This window comes from Melospiza melodia, chromosome 3, assembly GCF_035770615.1.
Source record: "Melospiza melodia melodia isolate bMelMel2 chromosome 3, bMelMel2.pri, whole genome shotgun sequence".
NCBI lineage: Eukaryota > Metazoa > Chordata > Aves > Passeriformes > Passerellidae > Melospiza > Melospiza melodia.
Genome location: NC_086196.1, coordinates 11197795 through 11221184, shown reverse-complemented (window position 1 = coordinate 11221184; position 23390 = coordinate 11197795). Strand labels below are relative to the sequence as shown.

General features: G+C 40.0%; 1 protein-coding gene across 1 annotated transcript in view; it reads right to left on the bottom strand.

Annotated features, from left to right (window-relative positions):
- Positions 1-554: 554 nt before the first annotated feature.
- Positions 555-23390, bottom strand: part of RNF144A (ring finger protein 144A) — a 60469-nt gene continuing 37633 nt past the window's right edge. The window contains exons 4-9 of the mRNA XM_063150805.1: positions 13211-13315; positions 12962-13022; positions 11742-11949; positions 9816-9963; positions 8488-8577; positions 555-5280 (exon numbers count right to left, since the gene is read on the bottom strand). Coding sequence (XP_063006875.1) covers positions 5149-5280; positions 8488-8577; positions 9816-9963; positions 11742-11949; positions 12962-13022; positions 13211-13315 — 744 coding nt within the window. The 3' untranslated portion in view covers positions 555-5148. The remainder of the gene's footprint in view (positions 5281-8487; positions 8578-9815; positions 9964-11741; positions 11950-12961; positions 13023-13210; positions 13316-23390) is intronic.

The window sequence follows — 23390 nt, the reverse complement described above, 5'->3', positions numbered from 1 at the left end:
GGAATTGGCAACAGGTACCCCAACATTACTTTTTCTCTTCCACACCAGCAGGTGGGAGTACAAGCTGCTTGCAGTCACCTGCACCAGACCTAAACCCCTGGCGCAAGGACATACAAATGCCTCAGAGTGATCCTTGGGGCAGCACGGCCACCTGCCCAGAGCATCCATGGACTACAACGGGAGCTGGATCAAGGACTCATTTAAAAGATGGTCAAATTGAGATAAAAGGCAGTAGGTGACTTGGCCAATGTCATAAGGGAAAATCCAACACTATCACCATTGAAGATGAAGTGGGCTGTGCTCCTGATCTCTCTCAGGACTGGCTTCAGGCCATCATAGATCCAGCTGTACATCAAATTAGTCCTAGAGATATATCTGAATAGAGATATTCAGATTCCCTCTTCCAGCTAAGCTGGGAGATGGTGAGTCAGAAACCACAATTATGTCCAGAATTGTGGCAGGAGGTCTCCAGGCCACAGGCTGTGCTTTCTCCAAAAGCCTGAGAGGCAGAGAAGCACAGGGAAAAGTCACTATGAAGAATCACAGGAAACACATTCATTTAAAATATCTATTGAAATTACAAATTAAACTCTCCAATATGATTCAAAGTACAAAACACCACATTAAAAGGCATTCAACAGCTCCTTTATACATCACAGTGTTAGTGGCACAAAATGCACTTACATTTCAAATACATCAACAGAACTATTTTTACACTGGTCAAATACATTATTTATACATATGCATGACTCCTTCATGCTTATCCCTATACAAGTTTTAAAATACATCATAATAAAATGATCAAGAAAGGTTCAGTTATGTACCATGTACCTGTACCTAATGTTCCTGGATTTCTTGTAAGATATACACAAATCAAAGCAATAATGAAGACCACAGGGCTCTAAACACAAACAGCATGCCTTACTTAGTACAAGTGCATTAGCAATTAAGGGCTGATGCAGGCTTTTTTGATGTCCTTAGTATCACTGTCATCAACAACTGTAATTTACTTGTTTTCCTCAGGCTTTTAGATTATGTACATGAAATGTACAAACTTTGGTCTTAAAAAAGCAAACCTGCACAAAGGTTTATGCATGCTGCACCTCACTGGAATGATAATGGCCTGCATTAAAAATATTTATTCCTATACAGTAAAAGGCCTACAGATGAAATGCACAGAACTTCATTCTAATCTTCCTGCCCATAACAATATTTTTTTAAAAAAAACACTTAGTATTTTTCTCATCTATGGATATTTTATCCTGTCAGCTCCATAAATGAGAGCTATTCCCTAATTTTGATTGTTTTCTGCATGTCAGGAGCTCAGCTGTAAACTGAGAGTTGATTCAGTCTGCTGTTATTTGGGATTTTGCCTGATTTATGCACCAGAGTATCTGAGGAAAGATCATGCTTCTTAGTATGTTGGGGAAAGTATCCTAAATTCTTGACATGCTAAAGTCAGTAGTAGGAGGCCTCAGAATGAACGCTAACACGAATAAAACTGAAATATTAACATAAAACTACAGTAATCTTTTATATATAATTGTTCATCATTCACAAACTTTTGAAGAGTCTCAAAACCAATGAATTTGTCCTCACAGCACTCCTGAGGTAAACACTGGTCCATTCACTTTAAAGACGGTCAGGCTGAGATAAAAGGCAGTAAGTGACTTGGCCAATGTCACAGGGGAAAAGCCAACACTACCAGCATTGAAGATGAAGTGGGCTGTGCTCCTGATCTCTCCCAGGACTGGCTTCAGCCCAACTAATGGCAAGGCTGGGGAGATGCAGAGCCTCTGGAGTGGGACTCCACACTCCCTAGATGTGACACCACATGACACCCCAGATGAACATGCAGATGATGTACGAGTACAAACTCCATCAAACAGCATTTATGAACACACCATTTACTCAAGAGCTGGACTTGATCCTTGTGGGTCCTTTCAAATCAGAATATTCTATGATTCTGTGTGAATAAAAACACCCTAAATAATAGCATAACCATAAAAATGCATCAGGAATCATGCTGTGATACTTATTTTTCTGGTGCAAATCCAAAAAGCCATAGCTGTTGCAACAGATTTTCATTTGAAAGACAAAGAAACAAACATTACCATGGCAGGGGATTTAAATGTCAGAGTTTAAAATTATGTATTTACAATTGAATTTTGGGGTATTAAATGTCACAGTATCAACATAAGCTGTAACATAAAAGCACCCTGAACTTAATACATCACCACCAAAAGTTGCTACTTTGGAACCAAATCAACATTAAAAAAATAATAATAATGATATTAACAACCATAAAAACAAGCAAAAAAGTCCCCGAGAATACAGATGGAATGACATTTAACAAACCTGAAAAGACTGGGTAGGTATTTGGAAAATATATGTAGGCATATAGTCTATTCCAACAGCTAGGATGTGAAACAAGAGCTGTGTCATAAAAATCACCAGTAGCAATTCAAGTATGTTGAGATCAGAGATACACTGACAGAGTTTTCTGATTGCATATAATGTTACCTGTAAGTATCAATTATAAACTATAATTTTAAAAGTTCTGTATTTGCAAATAGCTTATTTATCTTTCTTTTTTCTTTTAAATCTGGAAATGCATTAATTCTGACATTGGTTATTAATTGGTCGCACAGCACTTGGGAAAAGTCAAGTTCTGCTGTATTTTGACATAAATTCTCTAAGAAAGGCACAGAGAAAATAAACTTCCTCATACCAGGACACTCAATACTGTTCACAGGCCAGTGAATATTTGCTGTTTACTATGATCCCAGCAGGAGAATTGGTCACCAGTCACAGCTACAATACAGCAAAACCCCTCAGTGCCCCAGCTAGAAAATTAATAACCCATTAAGTCTTTACATCCTATTGTCCAGGGTTTTTTTTTCTCCAGTCAAACAGGAGTACAGGGCCAGGGAGGAAAGGCCATAGTTCAAGCTAACCTTCAGGAAGCTGTCCTTTGCAGAAGGGTTTCCACTAATTCTGCCCAGTGAAGCCATGACTCAGGACAACTTAGGTGCATGGCTTGGGATCCCTCTGGGAAATGGACTGAGCTGATGCCAGAGGGAGAGAAGCAGCTCCCTGCCTGCTGAACTCAGCAGGGCTCCACACACCCCTTGAAGCTGACAAACAGGGATCAAACGCACTACCACACTTCCCTACAGGTATTTTTGAACAATTAAGCAATTTTTAATAACCAAGATCTGAACTGCGCATTGCCATAAACATATCTGAAGATACCATGACTTCAGATTTGCTGGAAACAACCTGTCCTTTTTATTCACATTACAGAGGCCAAATTCATTAAAATCAAACCAAGTAAGTGAATTGCAATCTCCAGCTCCTGGAGTTAAAATCTATGGTTAGATACAATTTGAACAGCACTAAACTTGGAGGATAAGGGAGGAGAATAGTTTTATAAAAAGAAATTGGCCTTTTCAAAACTGTGCCCTACAATATTTTTATTTAATAGATACACAGTGTAAATCAAAAGCCAATAAAGAGTAATTTTTTGATGGTTGGGCTATGAAAACAATTCCCAGCCTGTGACAACAGCCAGAAGCAGATGCAGTCAAAGATCTTAAGACATTTTCAGTATAAAATTATCCTGGCTTCAAGATATTCATCCATGTCAGTACATTGCTAATGGCAGAAATAAATGATGACCAAGAAATGCAGTAAAACTTCAGTCCACAAGCCATTCAAAAGAATGTTTTCCTTCGTATTACAGACATACACATTGTTTCAGGTGCTTCACATTTCATGGCAAGAAGTTATTAGTCAAATTCTTGTTGACTTTAAAATAGAGCAAAATGGTTTTCAAAAAATATTTCTAAAGAGAAACCTCTATGATGTAGTATGTTGAATAGCACACTTTACTACCCTGAAAACAGAGTACTGAATCTTGCAAAACTATCAAGTGATTAGTTTTCAAATAAAAACTTATTTTGTCACAGTATTGTTATTAGCACAATACACCACATATCATACAATACTATCTCTGAAAATGAGTTAAGTAGTTTAAATGCAAAGCACAACTTCCACAAATATCCCAGGCATTTTCATATTAACTACAGGGATAACCATGATGTATTTTTATATTTAAAAGGAAAGACTCATTAATAACCCAAAAGTCTGCTAAACAGTAAAGTTAGTCCTGTATTTTTTATTAATTGTCCTAAAGACAGAAGCAAGCTATTCTGAATTTCCAAAATAATTCAATAGCACAGCTATTTACACATTTGGTTTAAATAGGATTTAATATATATATATCTATGTATCTATAAAAAGATTAAGATACCTGGATTAGAAGTTACATAGCCCTATAAGTGTAGCAGAACCCTAAACAAAAGCAAAAAATAACAATTCAGAAAAACACCAGTGGTCCAGGGGTAAGCAATACCATCAATGTATTTTTAAAAGAAACTTGATTAAATAGCAGGTTTGTGTCTCCACTCAACCTTACAGCTTCATCAATTAACTTTAAAATGTAGCTTTTAATCAAACAAATTTCTTATAAGACTTTATAAAATTAGTGGAAGGCAGCAGGACTAACTTTGTCCCTCTGATCCTCCCCAAATTTCAAGAAAGGCATAAGATGGCCTATATGCACCTTACTAATTTTGTTACACTTGGAAAAAATAGGTACTAAAAAGGACATTGTGATGGCTTTAACAAAATCAGATGTGTAATAAAGTCACATGAAGTTGACTATCAGATTCAAATGATAGTCAACTCAAACATATGCAGGAATAAGACAGCAAATTTGGAAGCAAACAGATATGCAGAAGTTTGTAGGCTTTTTCAGCTTGGTTTGCTGATGTCATTCAGTACAGTCCCACCAGCAGGGCAGCACCAACCTTTTGCATTATTTTTAGCAGTATCACCTTTTAATTTCAGATAGCTGCCCAGGTCTGTGGTCTCCCTTTAGCACCAAACTTGCCCTCTCTTACCCTCCTTGTCTGTTATCAAGTGATCTGTACAACAGTAGTAACAACAGTTCCTGGAATCAAGACTGTGTCAACAAAAAGCAGAATGGGGCAAGTAAGGCTACAGCAATGTAAGTGCAAGAGGGAAACATAACAGCAACAGTAAAATCAAAACATGTTGTGATGAGTCCAATCTTCTCTCAGTCTAGGTAGGTAGAGGGTCATCATCTCCTTTACTACATTTGCACTTGCAGCAGAGAACAAATGGTGTAGCAAGTAGAAGGAAAGGGGAGGCCACCAAAAGTAGAAGACCAAATCCTGCAAAAATGCCTACCACCTGTAAGAGAAAGGGATAGCATTGTGTCAGGGACAGCATTGCCTAGATCCTGTGTCAGCTACACCACTGCATCCTCTGTGCCCATCAGAGAGACCTCAGCAAATGCCACTGACCTTATCAGAACCAGAACTCCCCATGTGTACACTACAGTCAGCTCCTGTGACCAGAAAATGTGAGTGAAAGTAGTGTGAATGTTCATGTCTTAATGGCTCCTGCCAGAACTGTGCCACAGAACTGTTTTATCACACAAGGTGATGCAGATGGCTATTTGACTTTTTGAGTTTTCTTATATCTCAAGCAGCTAATGAAGCAAATCACTACTAGTTTTCTTGACCAATCTTAAATGCTGAATATTGAAATCAAAGCTACAAAAAAGACTTCCACTTTCAGGTGCTCCCTTTTTTTCTGGAGAAAGCTTCAAGAAGAATGAGTCAAGGTGGTGGTGGTATAATCTGGGAAGAATCCCACAATATACCACCAGCATGCAGTCAAGCTTGGGAATTTCAATCACAGATTACTAACAATATGGATTATAGGAGGACTTTGCATATGCAGTGGCTTTTTGCAGTCAGACCTGAGCTCATGCTGCTGCTTCAGGGCACATGATCTAAGTGCATCTTTTTCACTTACATTTATTGACCGCCTCCTTCCCAGCATGAGCAGAGGACCATAGACTTACATAACCAGTCAGTGTGACAAAGCAGTTAATTTCTACAAAGCTTAAATTTGGAAAATTATTTAAGAAACATTCAAGTTGAGCTTCATCACCTGAGAAAGTTTCCCATTTGCCACAGGCAACCGTAAGAGTGATGCTGCAATGATATGCTCACAAATTATTTAAGTGAACAATTTAGATTTATTCACATGACAGTGTCTGTGAATAATTTTGAATAATGATGGCAAGAGTGGAATGCTAATGCAATAGCAAAACCTCACAGCAGAAGGCAAAATGAAATTAGAGTGCAGCACTCATTACAGATTCTTCTAGTCAGGGCTAGATACACCACTTCAATTAGCTGGCAAATATTAAATTAGCCATGGTATAGATGGGACGATGCAGTAGCTCTTTGGCTGGGCATGGATAATCGGGTGTGGATATCTCGCACAGGGTTGTGGGGCTGTGCTGCCGCTGAGCGCCCGCACCCGCGGGAGATGGCGCTGTGCGACAGCGCTCCGGGCGCGCACCCACGCACCGAGCGGGGCCGGACCGCGGCTGCTGCTGCCCGGCTTGGGGAGCCCCGCACCCACCGAGCGGGGCCGGACCGCGGCTACGGCTGCCCGGCATGGGGAGCCCCGCACCCACCGGCACCGCGGATGCTGCTGCCCGGCATGGGGAGCCCCGCACCCACCGAGCGGGGCCGGACCGCGGCTGCGGCTGCCCGGCATGGGGAGCCCCGCACCCACCGAGGGGGACCGGACCGCGGCTGCTGCTGCCCGGCATGGGGAGCCCCCGCTGCCTCGCCCTACCATCTTATTTCCTCCCGGCAGCAATTCCTTTTTCAGCTTCAGAGGTGGGCACGTTTCATAACCCATTCTTTTTCTTCTGGTGGTGCTGACAATGTGATGCAACTTCTAATCTTTGCATTTATTTCCCAGAAACTAAAGTGAAATTCTTATCCTTAAAAAACATGAGCTGCAACTACTGCCATGCTGCTCTTTGCAACCCAGGGTGAGTGCACTGGTCAGACAGAGCCAAGCTAGAAGCTGGCAATTCAGTGGACCAGACTGACTACTGGTAATTAATATAAAACATCTATTTACACTATCCTTTCAACCTTAATATGCCATCAAAGAAATCATCACGTTTCAGTTTTTTGGTTCTGCTGTTTTTGTTTTTTTGGTGTGGTTTTGCATGTGTGTGGTGGGGGGCGTTGTTTATTTTTAAGTAAAACTGCCTGCTGAGTATTACTTACTTACTTTTCCTTGGTTCTTTCTCTTCTGAAGAAATTGCTGCCCTACTAGGCATCAAGCCATTTTCTCTGGCCAAAACAAATATTTTTTTAAACCCACAAACAACAAACCAAACACTCACCTCAGTTTGCTTTGGATAAATCTAAGAAGAACCGTAACAACTTACTCAAAGTTAACATAAGGAAACAATTGCAGTGTTGATTTGGCTTCAGCAGGTTTAGCAGAATTACATCCTGACTAGTAGTGAATTATCACCTTCTTTCTCAACAATAAACAGATCAAACATTCCATATATCAAACATATTTGCACAAACTGCAGTGGCTTAGAAGAGATTCCAAATATCAGATTAATCACCTCATACTACAGATTTATCAAGTAAACTTCACATACCCACACACCTCCTAAGCTACCATTGGCTAATCCAAGCAAAAGCCAGTCCTCAGCTCAGATACTCAGTGGTGTGGGTGAAAGAAGGGTGAGTGAGATCCTTCTCCTTTTATTTCAGTTTAGCTGTTTATCCAGACTTGATGATTATTCTGTAGACTTGGGGTTTATGCTCACATGGAAAAAAATCTTCTTACTTCAAGAAAAGTACCTCATCTCAAAGGTAGCTTTTTCCAGGCACACAGTTAATTTAGGAAGAGATGACTCAGATACGCAGATGTCCCCCTATCTCTGAAGTGAATGTAGAGGCAGTAGATTGGACCAAGTCACACATTAGCATTTATACTGCATGCATCACAGTGCTGCAGAGAGCTCTTTTATTTCTAGCACGCTTGCTGAGTCTAGCAACACTGAATCTAGACTACAAGAGGTATTCCCACACTCTCTGCGATTGTCAGTTTGAATCTGTGTTTGAAACTACTGATGAACCTTCAGGGTTATTTCTATCCAACCAACAGGAAAGAGTCAGATAGAGACCATAGCAAGATAATGTCTGTGTTCAGGTTAATTCCACTCCAGTTCTGGATCCAGAGCTAAAACTGCCTTGCAGAAAGGGCTTCCTTGTAAATAATACTGACAGTGGCAACCTAGTTCATCCTCCATGTTCAGTGAGAACAATCTGGACTGGCACTGAACTGGCTCTGCAAACATACCTTTTCTGGTTCTCAGGGGCATTTTGCCAAGGAGGGCCTTCTCTAGGAGAGATAATTGTTCCACTCCAAGCTATTGCCCCCTTTTTATCTGCTACAAAAATCAGTTACCATTTGGCACAGAATTTATCCTAAGGAGTTAAAATGAGGGACTATGACAGCAGTAGAATTGTAGAGAGCTTTAAATGATCTGAGCTTTACCTGTGTCCTGTGCCAGATAACAGATGCCCTGGAGTGCCCCAGCTTGTTTCGACAAGGTCCTTTGTCATAATGTATAAGGAGAAAATCATCCTGCAAATATTAAATGAGAAGGTAGGCAATAAACAGAAGTTCTTCAAGTTACAAAACACTATAACCAGACAACTTAAACCCAAGAATCACACAGGAAGATAAAAGCAAGTGGATATGGCCATGTCCAACCTTTCCAAAGTGCTTTGTTTATAGTTAGGTGTCTTCACAAGCAGGTTTATTTGGCATGTGTTATAGATATATAATAAATTCTTCTCCCAAAGGGTCTTAAGCTGCATATTTAAATGCTAGCATGAACTTTAGCAAGAGAATCCAAGAAGCTAAGCTGATCACTGCAGGCATTTTACAAACATATAGCAAGAGCAAAGGAAAAATCAGTACTTGTGCTGCAGACCTCCCAAAGCTGGCTCCTTTATCTACCTGAAGAACAGAATGACAAAACAGATTTCTGAGATATTACATCCCTATCAATTCTGTCAGCTCCTCACAAACCAGACAAGATAGTAGGCCTAGTTCTAAGGCAAAACTGCTTTTTTTATCTGTGAGAGCATGTGAGAAGCCTGTGATTTCAGGATTGTTAGTAAAGTATTCAAATGGAACAACCACAAGATTTGAATAGTTGAGAGTAGTTCTCAGGAACCTAATTTCCTTTGCTATTGTTAACAAAGTTATAAAGTAAAACTGATGACATGGAAACAGATGTTGTGTATTGTATATATTCTGATCTGTGGGCATGATAACAGGCTGATTTTAAAAAAATATAAACATATGACAGTAGCAGCTTATAGAACAATAAATTCCTGCTGTTGAGGGAACACAGTATTCTTTCTCCTATGGCAGATCTATTTCTTGTCCCACAGAATACAATGAATGGTAAACAAATTAGACTGCTAATAACCTACCACATCTAGTTTGTTAAACATCCTCAGACTAAGAGCATTGCTAGTCTTATACTGTAATGCCTTCAAGAAAGGCAACATTGAAAAGTCAGCACTGAAAAAAAAAGCAACACCCTTCCCCATGTGCCATGTAAAGATTGTAAACAAATTACTGTCATAAGATTTTTTACTTTTTAATAATTATTTACTGACTCAGGCCAAATGCTAAATTCACACAGGTCAGACAAGCAAAACAGAGGATACAAATCCTATCAAATTCCCAGCACCAGTTGTGGCCAGAAGCTCGAGCGCTATTTATTTAATTGATTAAAGAGACAGCTGGATGGCAAAGCAATGAACTTCTAAGCTTCTGAGAGTCAAGAGTGCACAGCATGTACTCACATCAAGAGATTCCAGACAGTACCAGCAAAAGGCATGTTTGCAATTCTTACACATCATTTGGGCACAGCCTTCATCTCGTTCAATGTAAACTTTACACTTTGGACAGCGTTTGATCGGAGCATCATCATCTTCCATTTTGAAAACTGAACTGTGGGAGAGAGTGAGAAATTAGTAAAATGCATGACCATGTCAGTTTAGAAAATAATGTCTAAGAACTGTGTATGAAGGCAAGCCTGCTTTTTTTGCTTAAAAAAAGAGAAATTACTAGATATTCAGGAATTCAAGTGGTTTTATTATTCAGATATTATGCTGTGCACTACTTTTCAACTATATCTTTAGGAATATGCTTAATGACTACAGTGTCTACATAAAGTTAGGATCTTTTCTTTATCATGTAAAAAACAGCTTTTTTATGTAGATATTAATAAATATTAAACAGTTTTCTCCTGTAACGTACCAGCTGAGCAGCAGGTAGCTCACATCTAAATATTTTGTACATCTAGATTATTTTCCTTTTCTCTCCTTTCTTTCCCAGATGAAGAAACAATCCCTTGACTGCACAATAACCCCAGACCACATTCCTTTGGACTGGGGCACCAGGGACAGAGAACTTGTCTGTGCCCTCCTTGAGGACCCTGTCTAAGAGTTTCCCTCCAAATCAAGAACAATAAGGTTTTGGTGCATGTTGCTCTTTCAGTTAAACTTTGTCTCTGTTGACAGACTCCTAACAAGTCACTGTTCATGAGTTAGGGTCGCCACTGACTGTTCTTGCACAAGTGTGCAAAACCACAGATATCCCCTGATATAATGGGCACAACACAGAGGAATGTTGAAATAGTGGAACAATTTTTATTTCCCTTGTGTAGCTTTCTACTGTATGCAGGTTTTATGCTCATTAACAACTAAAATGTACCTTAAATGACAAATCCTGCAGCTACTGCCATTGTGAGATGCAAGAATTACTGATGGAGAATCAACAATTTGCTGCAAAACTGGACTGATGATTGATTGATTTATTTCCCCAATAGCAGGATAAAAGGACACACACTAATTATTAACACTAGGGGTGACTGTACTAGAAAAAAATGCTTTGTATACATAAAATGTATGTGAAACTCCTAATGTGAAACTCCTAACAGGCACATTATGCTCCAGAACAATGAAAAAACAAGTTTTACTTTTACTTGGTGGAGTAAAAAAATTAAGCATGGAATAAAAACTAAAAGCAACCAAAACACTAAGCAAAAATAGAAAAAATTTGTTATCTTGCCATGAAATTTAGCAACCTTCAGTTCTTGTCATGCACACACAAAAGCATGTGCCAAAGTTAGTGTATTTGATCAGGAACTCATCATGACAGCATCCTAGCTAGTCATCTGTTACAGCAAAGCTTGAAAGAAGACAAGGTATGAGTAACTAAGTCCAAAGCTGGACAGGGCTTTAATGATGCCTTGGAGTGCAACACAATCTTTGAAAAAGCCCAGACACAATGGTCTTTCTTATTCAATGGCTGCAGTTTGCCACCAGAGACCACTTGAAACAGAGCTTAAGATCATATGGCAAATGTGCAGCAGAAAAGATGATTGACAGGGTATCCTAAAAATCACTGTCTGGCATGATGTTAGCGACTCCCACACTGTCCAGGAGAGCAGCAGTAACAAGATCATCCCTCAAGTGAAGCTGATGAGCTGCCTGGATGTCATATTTTTCCCACTGAGGCAAAAGGCCAAAGGCTCAAGCAGCTCTTTTGTGCTTTTCTGGGAATGCTGGCAAAGAGCAAGGCTGCCAAGAGCTGTTCAGTTTTAGAATACAGCATTAAAAGAACAGGAACAACTAAGTGAAGGAAACAGCTTTATAACAAAACATCAGGAAAATGCCTCTTAGAGTTTTTGGCTTCTAAATACTTAATCTTTCTCAAAATCTTACCTTGTTTCTCCTGGAAGAAAAGAGATTGGCATGCTCTCTTGACAGCCTTGACCTGGATGCCAATTAGATTTGCAAGCAGAGCAGAACTCAATGTCACACACTTTGCACTGGACCAGCTGAGGGTCCTGTGGGCTTGATTCCTGGAGCTGGCAAACTGCCTGGCACGTAGAGGATGGACACCAAGTCCGGCAGGGATCCAAAAGCACTTCTGCAAAGGGACATAAAAGAACCAAATTCAAAGGCGGATACAAGATCAGCCTTCCATAACAATGCATTTCAGCTGAGGTTGACTGGCAGGGCATTTGAAGACACAAATTTTCAAAAGGAGCTTTTTAATTTATGTGACCCACATTGACATAAACCTGGCCTGCTTTGCAAACAGGCACCAAACCAAAGTGAGTTTCATGAATCTCAATTAATTGCACACTTTCATTCACTGAACTAAACTTGTTCTGAGAATGAGACGTATTTTTTTCAGTTGTACTTGAAGTTAAATACAGCGTATACTATGCAGTTAAAACCACCAGAAAGTGTTTTTACAATGCCTTGCCCAGTAGGAACCTATTTCAAGTTGACCTCTATCCTAATGCAACCACATGATTAACAAGAGCATAAGATACAGTTTCATCTCTTTCTTGGGTGCTCCTTACAGGTAAGTCATTTCATGTTTCAAAGCCCAGTGAAGGCAGTAAAAATCTACCAATGATTGGAGTGGTTTCTAGGCTGGGTCCCAGCAAAACTTTACTGACAGTTCTCTATGGTCCTGCCATTCCACATCTCCATAAACATACAGTCAATTTATGTTCTTAATGTGTTTGTATCGTTACACACATGCTCATTAATTCTGTACTAAATGCTAACCCAGCAGATAATCTTGCCTCTGTGAAAGAGGTCAGTGTTCTTCTCCAGCCCCTACAATACCAGTAGTCAACTTAAACAGCAAAGCCCAAAATAGAAGTCACTCCCTCCCTTAGCTATTTAGGAATATTATACACAGCAATTTTCTTTCCTTAGTTTATTCCCAGAGTGCTGCAGTTCTGGGAATCATGCAGGCAAGAACAGAAGCAATTACTTTTTAGGTTTTGGGGTTTTTCTTTCTGATGACCAAGCAATTAACACACAATGATGCTGCAAGAACATATGCAGAGATTCTGATTTATAGGATTGCTCTGGAAAAAACTCATTCTCACAGCCTTCAATGGATAGTGTTATATTGTTACCTCTTTCAAACTGTAGCTTCTTATACCTTTGCATGATTTCTGATGCAACCATGCACTCAATCTGTTGAAAAAAGGAAAAGAAGAAAAAAATCCAATTAGGAACAGTAATAATCTGTTAAACAAACAGAGTATTTGACCTTTGAAGAATTAATAAAAACATATGTTGTCAACAATAAAGCTGTAACATAAAAAGCAAGACAGATTTAAACATCCTGTAAGGAAAACACCCTCTTTGCAGGAAGAGTGTACCTCATTTTCTTGCAGATGACCTCGCTTTGGGCAGGCAGCATCAGGGCAGCTGATTGCTGTTTCTAGACCTTCTTTGATTAGAAGTTCCACATACTGTTTTAGGCACTGTAAGAGAGCCAAACACTGAGTTAACTATTCTGCCAAGGTTAAATCCCTCAGTATTTTAACAGCTTTAGTCTGAAAATCTGAAGAACTCAGACTTTGAAAAAACAGGTACTACTGTGTCTGTTTTACAGTCATTAGCCACACTGATAGCTTTTGCCACATTTATACCTTTAAGTAGAAAACAGAAAGTTTATTTCCCCATCAAAATTATAGAATCATTTAGGTTGAAAAAACCTTCTAAGACCACTTAAACCAAAATTAACCAAATAGCTCTTCATCAATTTAAAATATGCAGCAAATTACAAAATAATGATGGGGGAAAGAACAAATCAAAGAGGATGCAGAGGCGGAAAAAACAATAAAACACCTCCATGATACAATTAGATTAACCACACTCCAAAGAAATTTGTGTGCCTGGAAGCCACAATGTATCTTAGTAAGCAGTAATTCCCCATAGACAGGCATCTGTCAAGTGTGGGATCTCAGCACCTCAGGACTGATGTGCCGAGTCACCGAGACCACCCTTGGGGGGCTCGGAGGTCCTGGAATGTTGCCAGAAGTGTCTGGTGGCTGGACTTTGATCCTGCATGGGAGACGACACCTGTATGAGGATGGGAGGATTTCACTGGGATAAATGGTGAAGGGATAAATTAATTAGAGTGTAAGACACAGGGTTTAAGATTTCTGTACAGGGGGGTCTAGAGAAGTAAGATGGAGGAATTGGGGCGTGTCCTGTCCTTCTTCTTCTTCTTCTTGGCCTCCATCTTCTGTAGTGATGTTGGCACTTTGGGATTGGTTATTACTAAAGGTGTACTGGTCAATAAGAGTAAAAAGTATTGGGGGAAACAGGTAAATATTGTATACGTAGTTTTGAGTATAAAGATAAGTGACCTCCCCGGGGGCTCTCAGTGTGCTCATGGCTGGCTTGCTGTGCAGACCTCTGTCGGGCCGAGAGAAAATCTTTTAGATAAAAACTAATAAACACTGAAGACCGAGAAAAAACCTGAAGCCTCTTCTCGTCCTTTGGAGCGCGGGCTGCCCAAGGCCACCCCGAGCCTTTCCAGGTCATTAAAACAGCCGAGAAACCAACAGTCAAGCATGCTAGAACACAAAGGAAGTTGAGTATCTTGACATTTATTCTTGGAAAACAACTATCTGAACTTCATGGTTAAAGAAGTAACTTTTCCACAGAGAGGAAAAATGTGAAAATTAGGACTCCCTGAAGAACTATAGTTTCCATGGGGACCAAATAATAAATATTGGTAATACTAATACTTTTCTCCCCTGGCAACCACAGCATTTTACCCAGCTCATAACTGTAAATGTAGCCTCTGGCACAGCAGTGCACAGCACGGCTGTCAACAAAGCAGAGAAGTGTATATTTTTGACCAAGGGCAAATTAAGATTAAACCTTGTCATTCTTGATGAGCAACAACTCCCCTCCACCTCCATTTTTCCTACATCAAGCTGAGAGCTAATGCTTAGGTGTCTACTGGGAAGACAGGGCAGTGATGAAGAGATGCCCTCTGCTGCTATTGTGCAGCTTCCACCAGCCCAGCACTACACAGAAAGAGCAGACAAGGCTCTGCTTCCCAGTGGATGGGGCACCCTGTGATGTTCTCACCCTGCCTGTGTGCTCAGCTTCCATAAGCAAACTGGAGACAATTAAAGAACTCTGTCCCTAACTCTGTTTGCAGATGTATGAATAAAGAGTGAGGCTACACCAACAGCAGAGTGAAATGAAGATATAACACCAGCTCAGCATACAGCTGTGTGGGAGGCAAGAAGGATTACACACTCTGCAGCAAACTGGCAAAACAAGGATTTCAGTTACCATTTCCAGACATTTGCTAAAGGTATGCAGCTGCTGACTAACCACCAGCCTAGGAAGGTGAAGGGCTGCATTGACGGTGCCAAGGCTGGTGTGCCTAACTTCAGGTCAGAGCACAAAACTGCTTCTTCCTTCACCCTGTGCAATCAAATGGCCCATCAACAAGCACCTTTCAGCCTAACCCTCAGGCATTGGCTTGTAGCTGGTAAAGTTCACACTTCAAACCTCTTCTCTTCTGCCTCTCCATTTGTCTACTCAGCTCCTTTCAGATACCTCTATTAACAAATTATTCTAGATTTTACCTCTCGCAGCTTGATTGTGGCAAAGACTGTACTTCCTGCCCACACAATCTCTGCTGCTCTGATCCACAGCATTTCTGGTGGCAAGTTGCCACCACCTTGATAGCATGACAAATCATTTCTGTTAGAGCTCCCTTTCTGTGTCTCCCACACATTAGAAAAAGCAGGTCATTTTTTTTTTTTTTGAGAAGAAAAACAGAGATCAGATAATTGATATTTATAAAATTTTTAATTGTGCAAAGAAATCCATGTGTGACAGCCTACACATAGTCTTTGTCTTCCTCAGTAGGGGTTTAATGAGGACAACTGTTCATTTAGTAGATGTTGACTCACAGAAGGTTTTCAAGCCTTCACTCAGAGCTCTGCAGGGCAGGTGATGGAACACTTTAGGAGAACCCGTATCACTAAGCACAACAGGCTGAGCTCTGCAACACCCAGACCCTAGGCTGTGTGCCTTGGCAAGCTGTGATTTCAGCTGTAGTGAGGTATTAGTGCTGCTATAATGACACTGCTGGCTCTTCTCTTTCCTCTCCATTTGCAGATGCCAAGTGTGGATTAAAACGAAATGCATACATTTTTAATGCCAGCACTAAGCACTTATAGCAAGCACTTTTCAAGCTGAATAAGCTTTGCTATCATTAATCATTAATGTGGTTAATTCTCCTCCTCAACCTGTTTAGGACTATTGCCAAAGCCTACTCAAATTGCTTCCCTTTCCTCTCATTTTCCAAGAAACTACACAGTTCATTCCTGTCATGAGCAGTGTCCCTGGCCTTTCCCTTCCCCTTGATGGGGCACTGGCTGCTGCCTTCTCAAAAACAGCACAGCCAAGTGCACTTCTCATGCTTCACCTTCTGAGAAATGCCTCAAGGCTACAAAACATTGCTGGAAAATAGGTAGAGGATAAAACATGCTATCCACTCAAGACTCCCCTGAGACTTCTTGGGTAGAGAGAGAGGAACCCAAATCAGTTGCAAGAGAATTTGATGCACAGGGTAGCTGTGGCTTCTCTTGAGAGCAGACGCAAGACATTCAACTTGTATAAGATTGGCTACAGTACCAGAAATGCAGCAGCATGCAAGCAACACAACAAAGCAGGATTAGGTATTCAATCATATACTATGAAAAATTAATTGTAAAACAATTACAAAAAAATGACAAATTTTTGCAAATTTTCTATGCAACTTGACTCAATGCTGGAAGAAATTATTTTCATAGTCCTTCCATTAAGGCAATAAAGTACTCTATAGCATGAGCAAAAAATGTAGGAGCGTAGGTCACCCCAAACAACATTCAAAATGAAGTCTATTACATAACTTTTCTCAGAGAAAACAAGAGCTAAAATTAGATACCTAAGGCATGAGATTGGAGTAAGGTTACAAGAGTACACTGATGTATATAAAAGCAATATGCTGAGGAACATCTTCATTATTCCTCTAATGGATGTGTGTCAGAAGAGACCAGTTAGCTCCCCTGAGCACTACTCTTGTATTGTTCCCTGTGCATGCATGCTCCTTGTTCAATACATCCCTGCCCCGTCCTCCTTCCATCCCTGCTGTCCTTTCTGACACATGCATAACTTTTTCTGTCATCTGGTAACGCATGAATCCTACAGGCATTTGCTGACCCCATGACAAAGGGCAGAAGCACATCCATTTTTAGGAGTTTTGGCCCAGATCCATTCCCTCACAAAGATCAACCGAGACTCCAATTCAGCAGCAGTTTTACTATAAGCTGCCTATATAAATTGGGAGCACTTTTTTTTTCTGTTGCCTCAGAGACAGATGACTAATAAAGGAATGACTTTCTGAAGCTGCCAAGCACAGTGCAGTATTTAAAGCTCAGTAAGATGTGTTGCACTTCTAACCTCTGTACATCAAGGATTGTGCCACAAGGAAGGTATGTGCTCTGACCACTCAAGTGCCATGGCTTTAGAGCTTCATATCTTTTTGTTTAATGTTATAAAGATCAATAGACCCTATATAGGAATCAAAATGCTTATTTTTTGCCTAATTTCAAAACCACAACACAATCTTGCTCTCTTGCATTTAGCTCTAACAAACCTGCATGGGCCACAGCAAAATTTTTGGGTTTTCCTTTTCTTTTAGAAGAACTCCAGGAATAATCATGCTTACTTCTGATGTTGGTGCTTTGATTTATTTCTCCTGACATCAAACCCCAAATAAACCCCACCATAATACCAAAAAAGGAATCTTGACTTTCACTGTTTACATGGGGGGGCAACATTTATCTACCATCTACTTTGACAGAAAAAATGTGTTCACTTGGCACATGAGGTCATTTTTCAATACAAAATGTACATAATTAAAAACATTTGGAGATGGTTTGGGAAAGTTATAACTAATTTATTTTTAAGAACATTTTATTGCTACTATTGCAGCAAACAAGGAGCAATTTTTCAAGATGCCACTTATTTGAGTTAGGCAGACAAAAAGATTATCCTGCACTGTTTTCTTAACAGCTGATAGGTGGAATTTGTTAAAATGTAGACTTCTGACTACACTAATGCTGTGATGCATGTGCCAAATCATATGGGAAAGTTTTAAATCAGTTCATGGATTTGGAAAGGCGAAAAACACATGACAAGAGTGAAGTATATCATCACTACACAATTTGATTTATTTCTTAAACCTTCAAATGTATTTTAGTGCTGGCACTAGGCCATAGCCATCACCACATGAAGTGTGCACTACATGCAGAATCATCACATGCTGGTATTGGAAAACAATTTTTAAAAAACCAAAACACATGCACCAATAAAACTGAAAAGGAGGAAAATAAAAACAAGAAATCTAGCATTTAACAAGTTCTAAAAAAGAAAGGGAATTAATTTTTTACAATTTATTTAGTAGCAATTAATATTAAAGTTAGGCAAAGGCAGTGCACAAATATTAACCTTGGAGATAACCCTGCACTTTGGGCAGACAATAACTAGGAGTTTACACTGCACTTCAGAAACACAAGGAAGGGCTGACATGCTTTCTCAACAAGGGAGTTTTTTAAAGCTCAAGCTAAAAATCTTTTCAAAGAGGATAATTATTAACATGTAGACTAAATTGTTGGTCTCAAATTCTATATCATCTGCAATCCAGGATTAGATGAACATCTAAAAATATCATACATAATTATACACACACATATAATTACATAAACTTGCATTCAACCACATGAAGACTCGGGAAAAGCTGGTTGGTATTTTGTGATCCATGTTACAAGTGACATCAGGATATGTACATGCAAAGATCCCTTTGGGCATTGCATTCTAGGGTAAGAAGATTCTTCTGTATGAAGAATATGAAAGGATATTGAGTGAGAAGCACTTATTTCGTGTCTTGTAGCTAAAAATCTACAGTTTGGTCTATGGGCTGCTTTTATGCTAACAGGATACTAAGCCAAAGCTCAAAATTCATGTGATGGGGGCTACACAGATGACCAAAACTACTTCAGCATCAACTGCAGTTGGCAGTATTTTTATGCTCTACATACTGGAAAGTTTTCTTTACACTGCTTTGAAATTAATTCTAAGAAGGTAATATCTTTTCCTTCCATAAGACAGGGCAATACCAAGGTTATTCTGCTGCTCTGTGCAAGCTTCCTAAGCTAATTCTGCAGTCAGTCTGGTGAATAAGTAGAATTTATACTCTTAGACAAACTGCCTGTAAATCTTTTGGGTAACATGATGTAATGTCCTATTTTAGGTTCATATTAGAACAGTGCAGTGATGTAGTGTGCAATACTCACTGGGGCAGGAGGAGACAGCATGTGTGAGAGGGAGTGAATTTCTTTCACTACAAAAGAATCTGAGTGTCTGTGTCTCGGGTAAAGCCTAACACTCCTGGAAAAATAGCTCCCTTCCTTTTGTCCAAATAACAAATTCATTCTGAATACCATTTTCTAGAAATATTTTCCACTTAGACAAACCTGAACAATTTCAAGAAGAAAAACTCCCCTAAAAGAAGCAGCCTGCATCTGGGGTGTTCTGATAAAGGAAGAATGATAAAACAAGGCTAGAGCCTTCCCTATTCCTGAAAGAGATTTTTGTAGCCATATATAACTATCATATGCTACCTTTTTAAATATTTCAGTGCATACTTCTTAAAGTAACAGGAATGCTTATCTGGTAATAGGACAAATAGGACAGAATCATAGCATAACTGAGGTTGGGACATACCTTACAGATCCTATAGTTCCAACCCTTTTGCCATAGGCAGGGACACTTTCTACTAGACCAGGTTGCTCAGAGCTCTATCCAAACTGGCCTTGAACACTTCCAGAGATGAGGTACTCGCAACTTCTCTGGGTAACCTGTCCAGTGCCTCACCACCATCATAGTAAAGAATTCCATCCTAGTATCTAAACCAACTCTCTTTCAGTTTGAAGCCATTCCCACTTGTCCAATCACTACATGCCTTTATAAATAAAGCCCCTCCAATTTTCTTGTACAGCCTCCTAGTTGGACTCCCTGTAGGAAACCCCACCATAAAGTTACCTGTCCCTGCCCTCCCTTTAATCCTGACCCATAAGCTTTTGGTCGTCTCCTTAGTCCCCAAGTGTAGCTCCACAACCTCCAACTGACATATAGTGACACCTCCACGTCATTTCTTCTGCCTGCCCTTCCTAAAGAGCCTGCATCCTTCCATTCCAACACTCCAGTCACAAGAGCAATATTATTTAATCTTAGTGTTTTACAGAAAAAGAAAACTACTTACCGAGAAATTTCCATGGTATACTTACCGCACACAAGAAAACATGTGCAAGAAAAGAAAAAGAACAGTAGGTTCCTCAGAGAGGTTTTAAGCTTCTTTCAAATTTACTACATGGCCTTTTTGTGTAAAGCAGTTATAATCCTGCCTCAAATCTATTGTTGTTTAATAACAGGCTCAACTCAAAACCACTCTTGCACTGCAGCTCCAGAGTGAACAATTCTCTACAGCAGACCTACAGCCTGGCTTTTTAATATCACCCTAATCCTACTTAGCTGACAAGAGACTTACTGGAAAATATCTATGCACACTTAATCACAGAGATCTGCTGGAGGCATATGCCTGACTGTGGGAGCAATTTTTCTTGTTTACTAGATAAACTGTCAGCTATACTGACCAAATCTGCAAGCAAAAGATACATTCAACTTCCCAAACCATGTAGATCTGAGACAGATGCACATTAGACGTGTTTAATGTTTGTGGTAATACTTTGAACTTAAATAATTTCCACTTCTACAGACATCTTTCCAGAAATAATTATCTACTTGCAAAGAAATCTTCACCATTAGAACTCACAATTTTATTAACCCTAATTTATCATTTTAAGAATAAATCACAGGAAGAACAAATTCACTTATCTTGACAAGCAGTACTTCAAATCTAAAAGCAGTAACAGAGAACTGTCTTACATGTTTATCCTTTATATCCTTTGTTTTGTTACAGAGACAAAAATTCTGCTACACAAGCATACCAACCCTTGACTCCAAGAGAAGCACCTGCAAGGCACTCCAGAGCTCTGCAACAGGGAAATACCTAAAGCCTCATGCTGTGAACAAGAAGGTACACACTGAGAGAGACTTTGGCCAGGACCAGGGAGAGATAACATCACAGCTGATACATGTTTTTCCCAAAGTGGCAAGCAGTTTGGAAGACCCCTGTTTGACAGGTTTCTCGCCTCTATCCTCCTGATACTTGGCCTATTTTAAAGATACTTTTTGTTTGAAATTGCCATGGGTAAACGCCTCTTTTCCCCACCATGCTGTCAATGTTTAAAGACTCCCTCAGCTGTTCTGTAGCCCTGTTATAGACTATTTTGCCAGTCTAAACACAGTCACATAATCTTCCCTGTGGATGATGGCCAAACAGGATGAGGGCTGGGAAAGATAAACACAACCCATGTGCTTCCATGTCTGAGGACAAACCATCTAAGCATTCTTCCCTGAGCTGTAAAAATTATTGTTGTCCAAGAACCCTTGTGCTCTCAGCAGCTGATGTAATCCTAGTATGGGGACTGGCCACATCCTGGCAGGAGCAGGAACTCACCCATTGCAAATTCTGCTGTAGTTAGATTCCTCCTGTGGACAGCAGAGTAGACTTTGCTGCATTGGTTCTACCTCTGTCCAAATGCCTTCTGACAGTACACCCAAACATCACAGCAGTCCCTGGTACCTGCTTCTTAACGAATGCAAACAACAACTCACAGACAAGATGTTTGTATCACCCCTTTGAGACCAGCCTCCAAATCCTCCACAGGAGACTGCACCAGCTTGAGTACAGGGAACAGCACCATTAGGCCATCAGTCAACAAATGATGAAGTAAGGCAAGAAGAAATGTATTATCAAGAAAGCAGAAAGAAGAGCCTTGATGACTACTTCAGCTTGAGAAATGTCAGGACATGGCAAACAGCCTCTGAGACACAGCAATCAATGGCTGCAGAAATCACAAGCAAAACCAAGCAAACAAAACTAAAAGCACTGCAAAAACCACTGCCTTTCTCCAGCTGAGTATCTTGAAAGAGAAAGCAACAAAGACTAACAGCTGCCCAGCCTTTGAAGTGGTGGGCTTGTTTATGCTTTTTTATATACACTTTTATGGCTGTGTACTGTAAAATTTATAAAGTTGAACAATTTTTCTTCAGAGGAATCAATCACAGCAGCAGACAGCAAAAAATGGCCAAATGACACAAGGATAATAGCTTGTGATACCTCTTCATCTTTAAATAGGTATTTCAAGTGGATGTACAGGTAAACTTTTTTCATTATGAATTTTTATCCCCCCATTACCTTGCACAAACTTTTTGTTCTCACCTATTTAGGGCTGCAATTGCTAAAAACACACAGCAAACTTTAGAAAAATTAATTTATATTCAAATGCCAACATATGTGGGATGAAAACCAAATATTCTGAAGGAAAAAAGCACCACAAAAAATTCGGTCTTATATGCTTGAGAAAAGTTTATTCTATTTCACAACCAAAATAGCAATTCTGAGTGGGAGGAAAATACACCTGCAGCAAACAAAGGCCCTTCCCTTTTCACATGCAAAACCCTATGCAAACCAAAATGAGCTAGTTTTCCCAACAGCCTGATGAAGAGAGATAATCTAATTTAGTGACATCACACAGGAGAGGAGAGCTGAAGGCTCTGGATCAATTTTAGTTTTCACCCAGGGTTCTGTGGTACCTATTTATTAAAGCAGGGAGTTCTGCCATCCCACCACCTACAAGACAAGTGAGAATGCAGCCAGCCATGTCAACTACTATGCAAACACACAGTGACCTCTCACCATGAAGCCTCTATGACACATAACATCAAGATTAGTATCAGTTCTCTGCTGAGGTTGGGGTATATGAGCACAAGCAGCAAGCTCTAAGCTTTGGTGGTGGGAGACAGAAACATTATAGCTGCTAAGAAGGACCTTGAACTCCATAAAACCTCACAAGCCATTAGTTTTCCCCCTCCCTCCTGTCTCTAAGCAAGTGAGGCATTTCCTTTGGTTAGAGGTGAGGAACAGCCTGGTGTCAGCACAGCGCTGCCCTGCTAAGGTAGGCTTCTGTTGGCAAGCAGAAAGAAGCTACACAGGAACAGGAAGGCAGCCAAGCCCACCTGTTTGATCCACATTGCTCTTGGTGTCTGCCTTGCCTTGGGGGAAGGAGAGGCTGATGCTGCCTCTGCCTCATTTGGAGTGAGGGATAACACTGAGTAAAATCACTTTTTTCTGTCCTTCTACTCAGAGAAGCTCCATGCGCTTCTGGTCAAGCATGACAATGAGAAAAAAAAAAGAGGTGCCTGATATCAGTTATAGATAGGATAATTGCCTTGCTGGTCATCACCCTGAGAGGAAGCTCAAATAGCAGAATGATTAAAATTAAGAAGATCCATAAAAGCAGTCACAATTAGGCAAATTCAGTAATCCTGTTTAAAAAGGACTAGTGATAACAG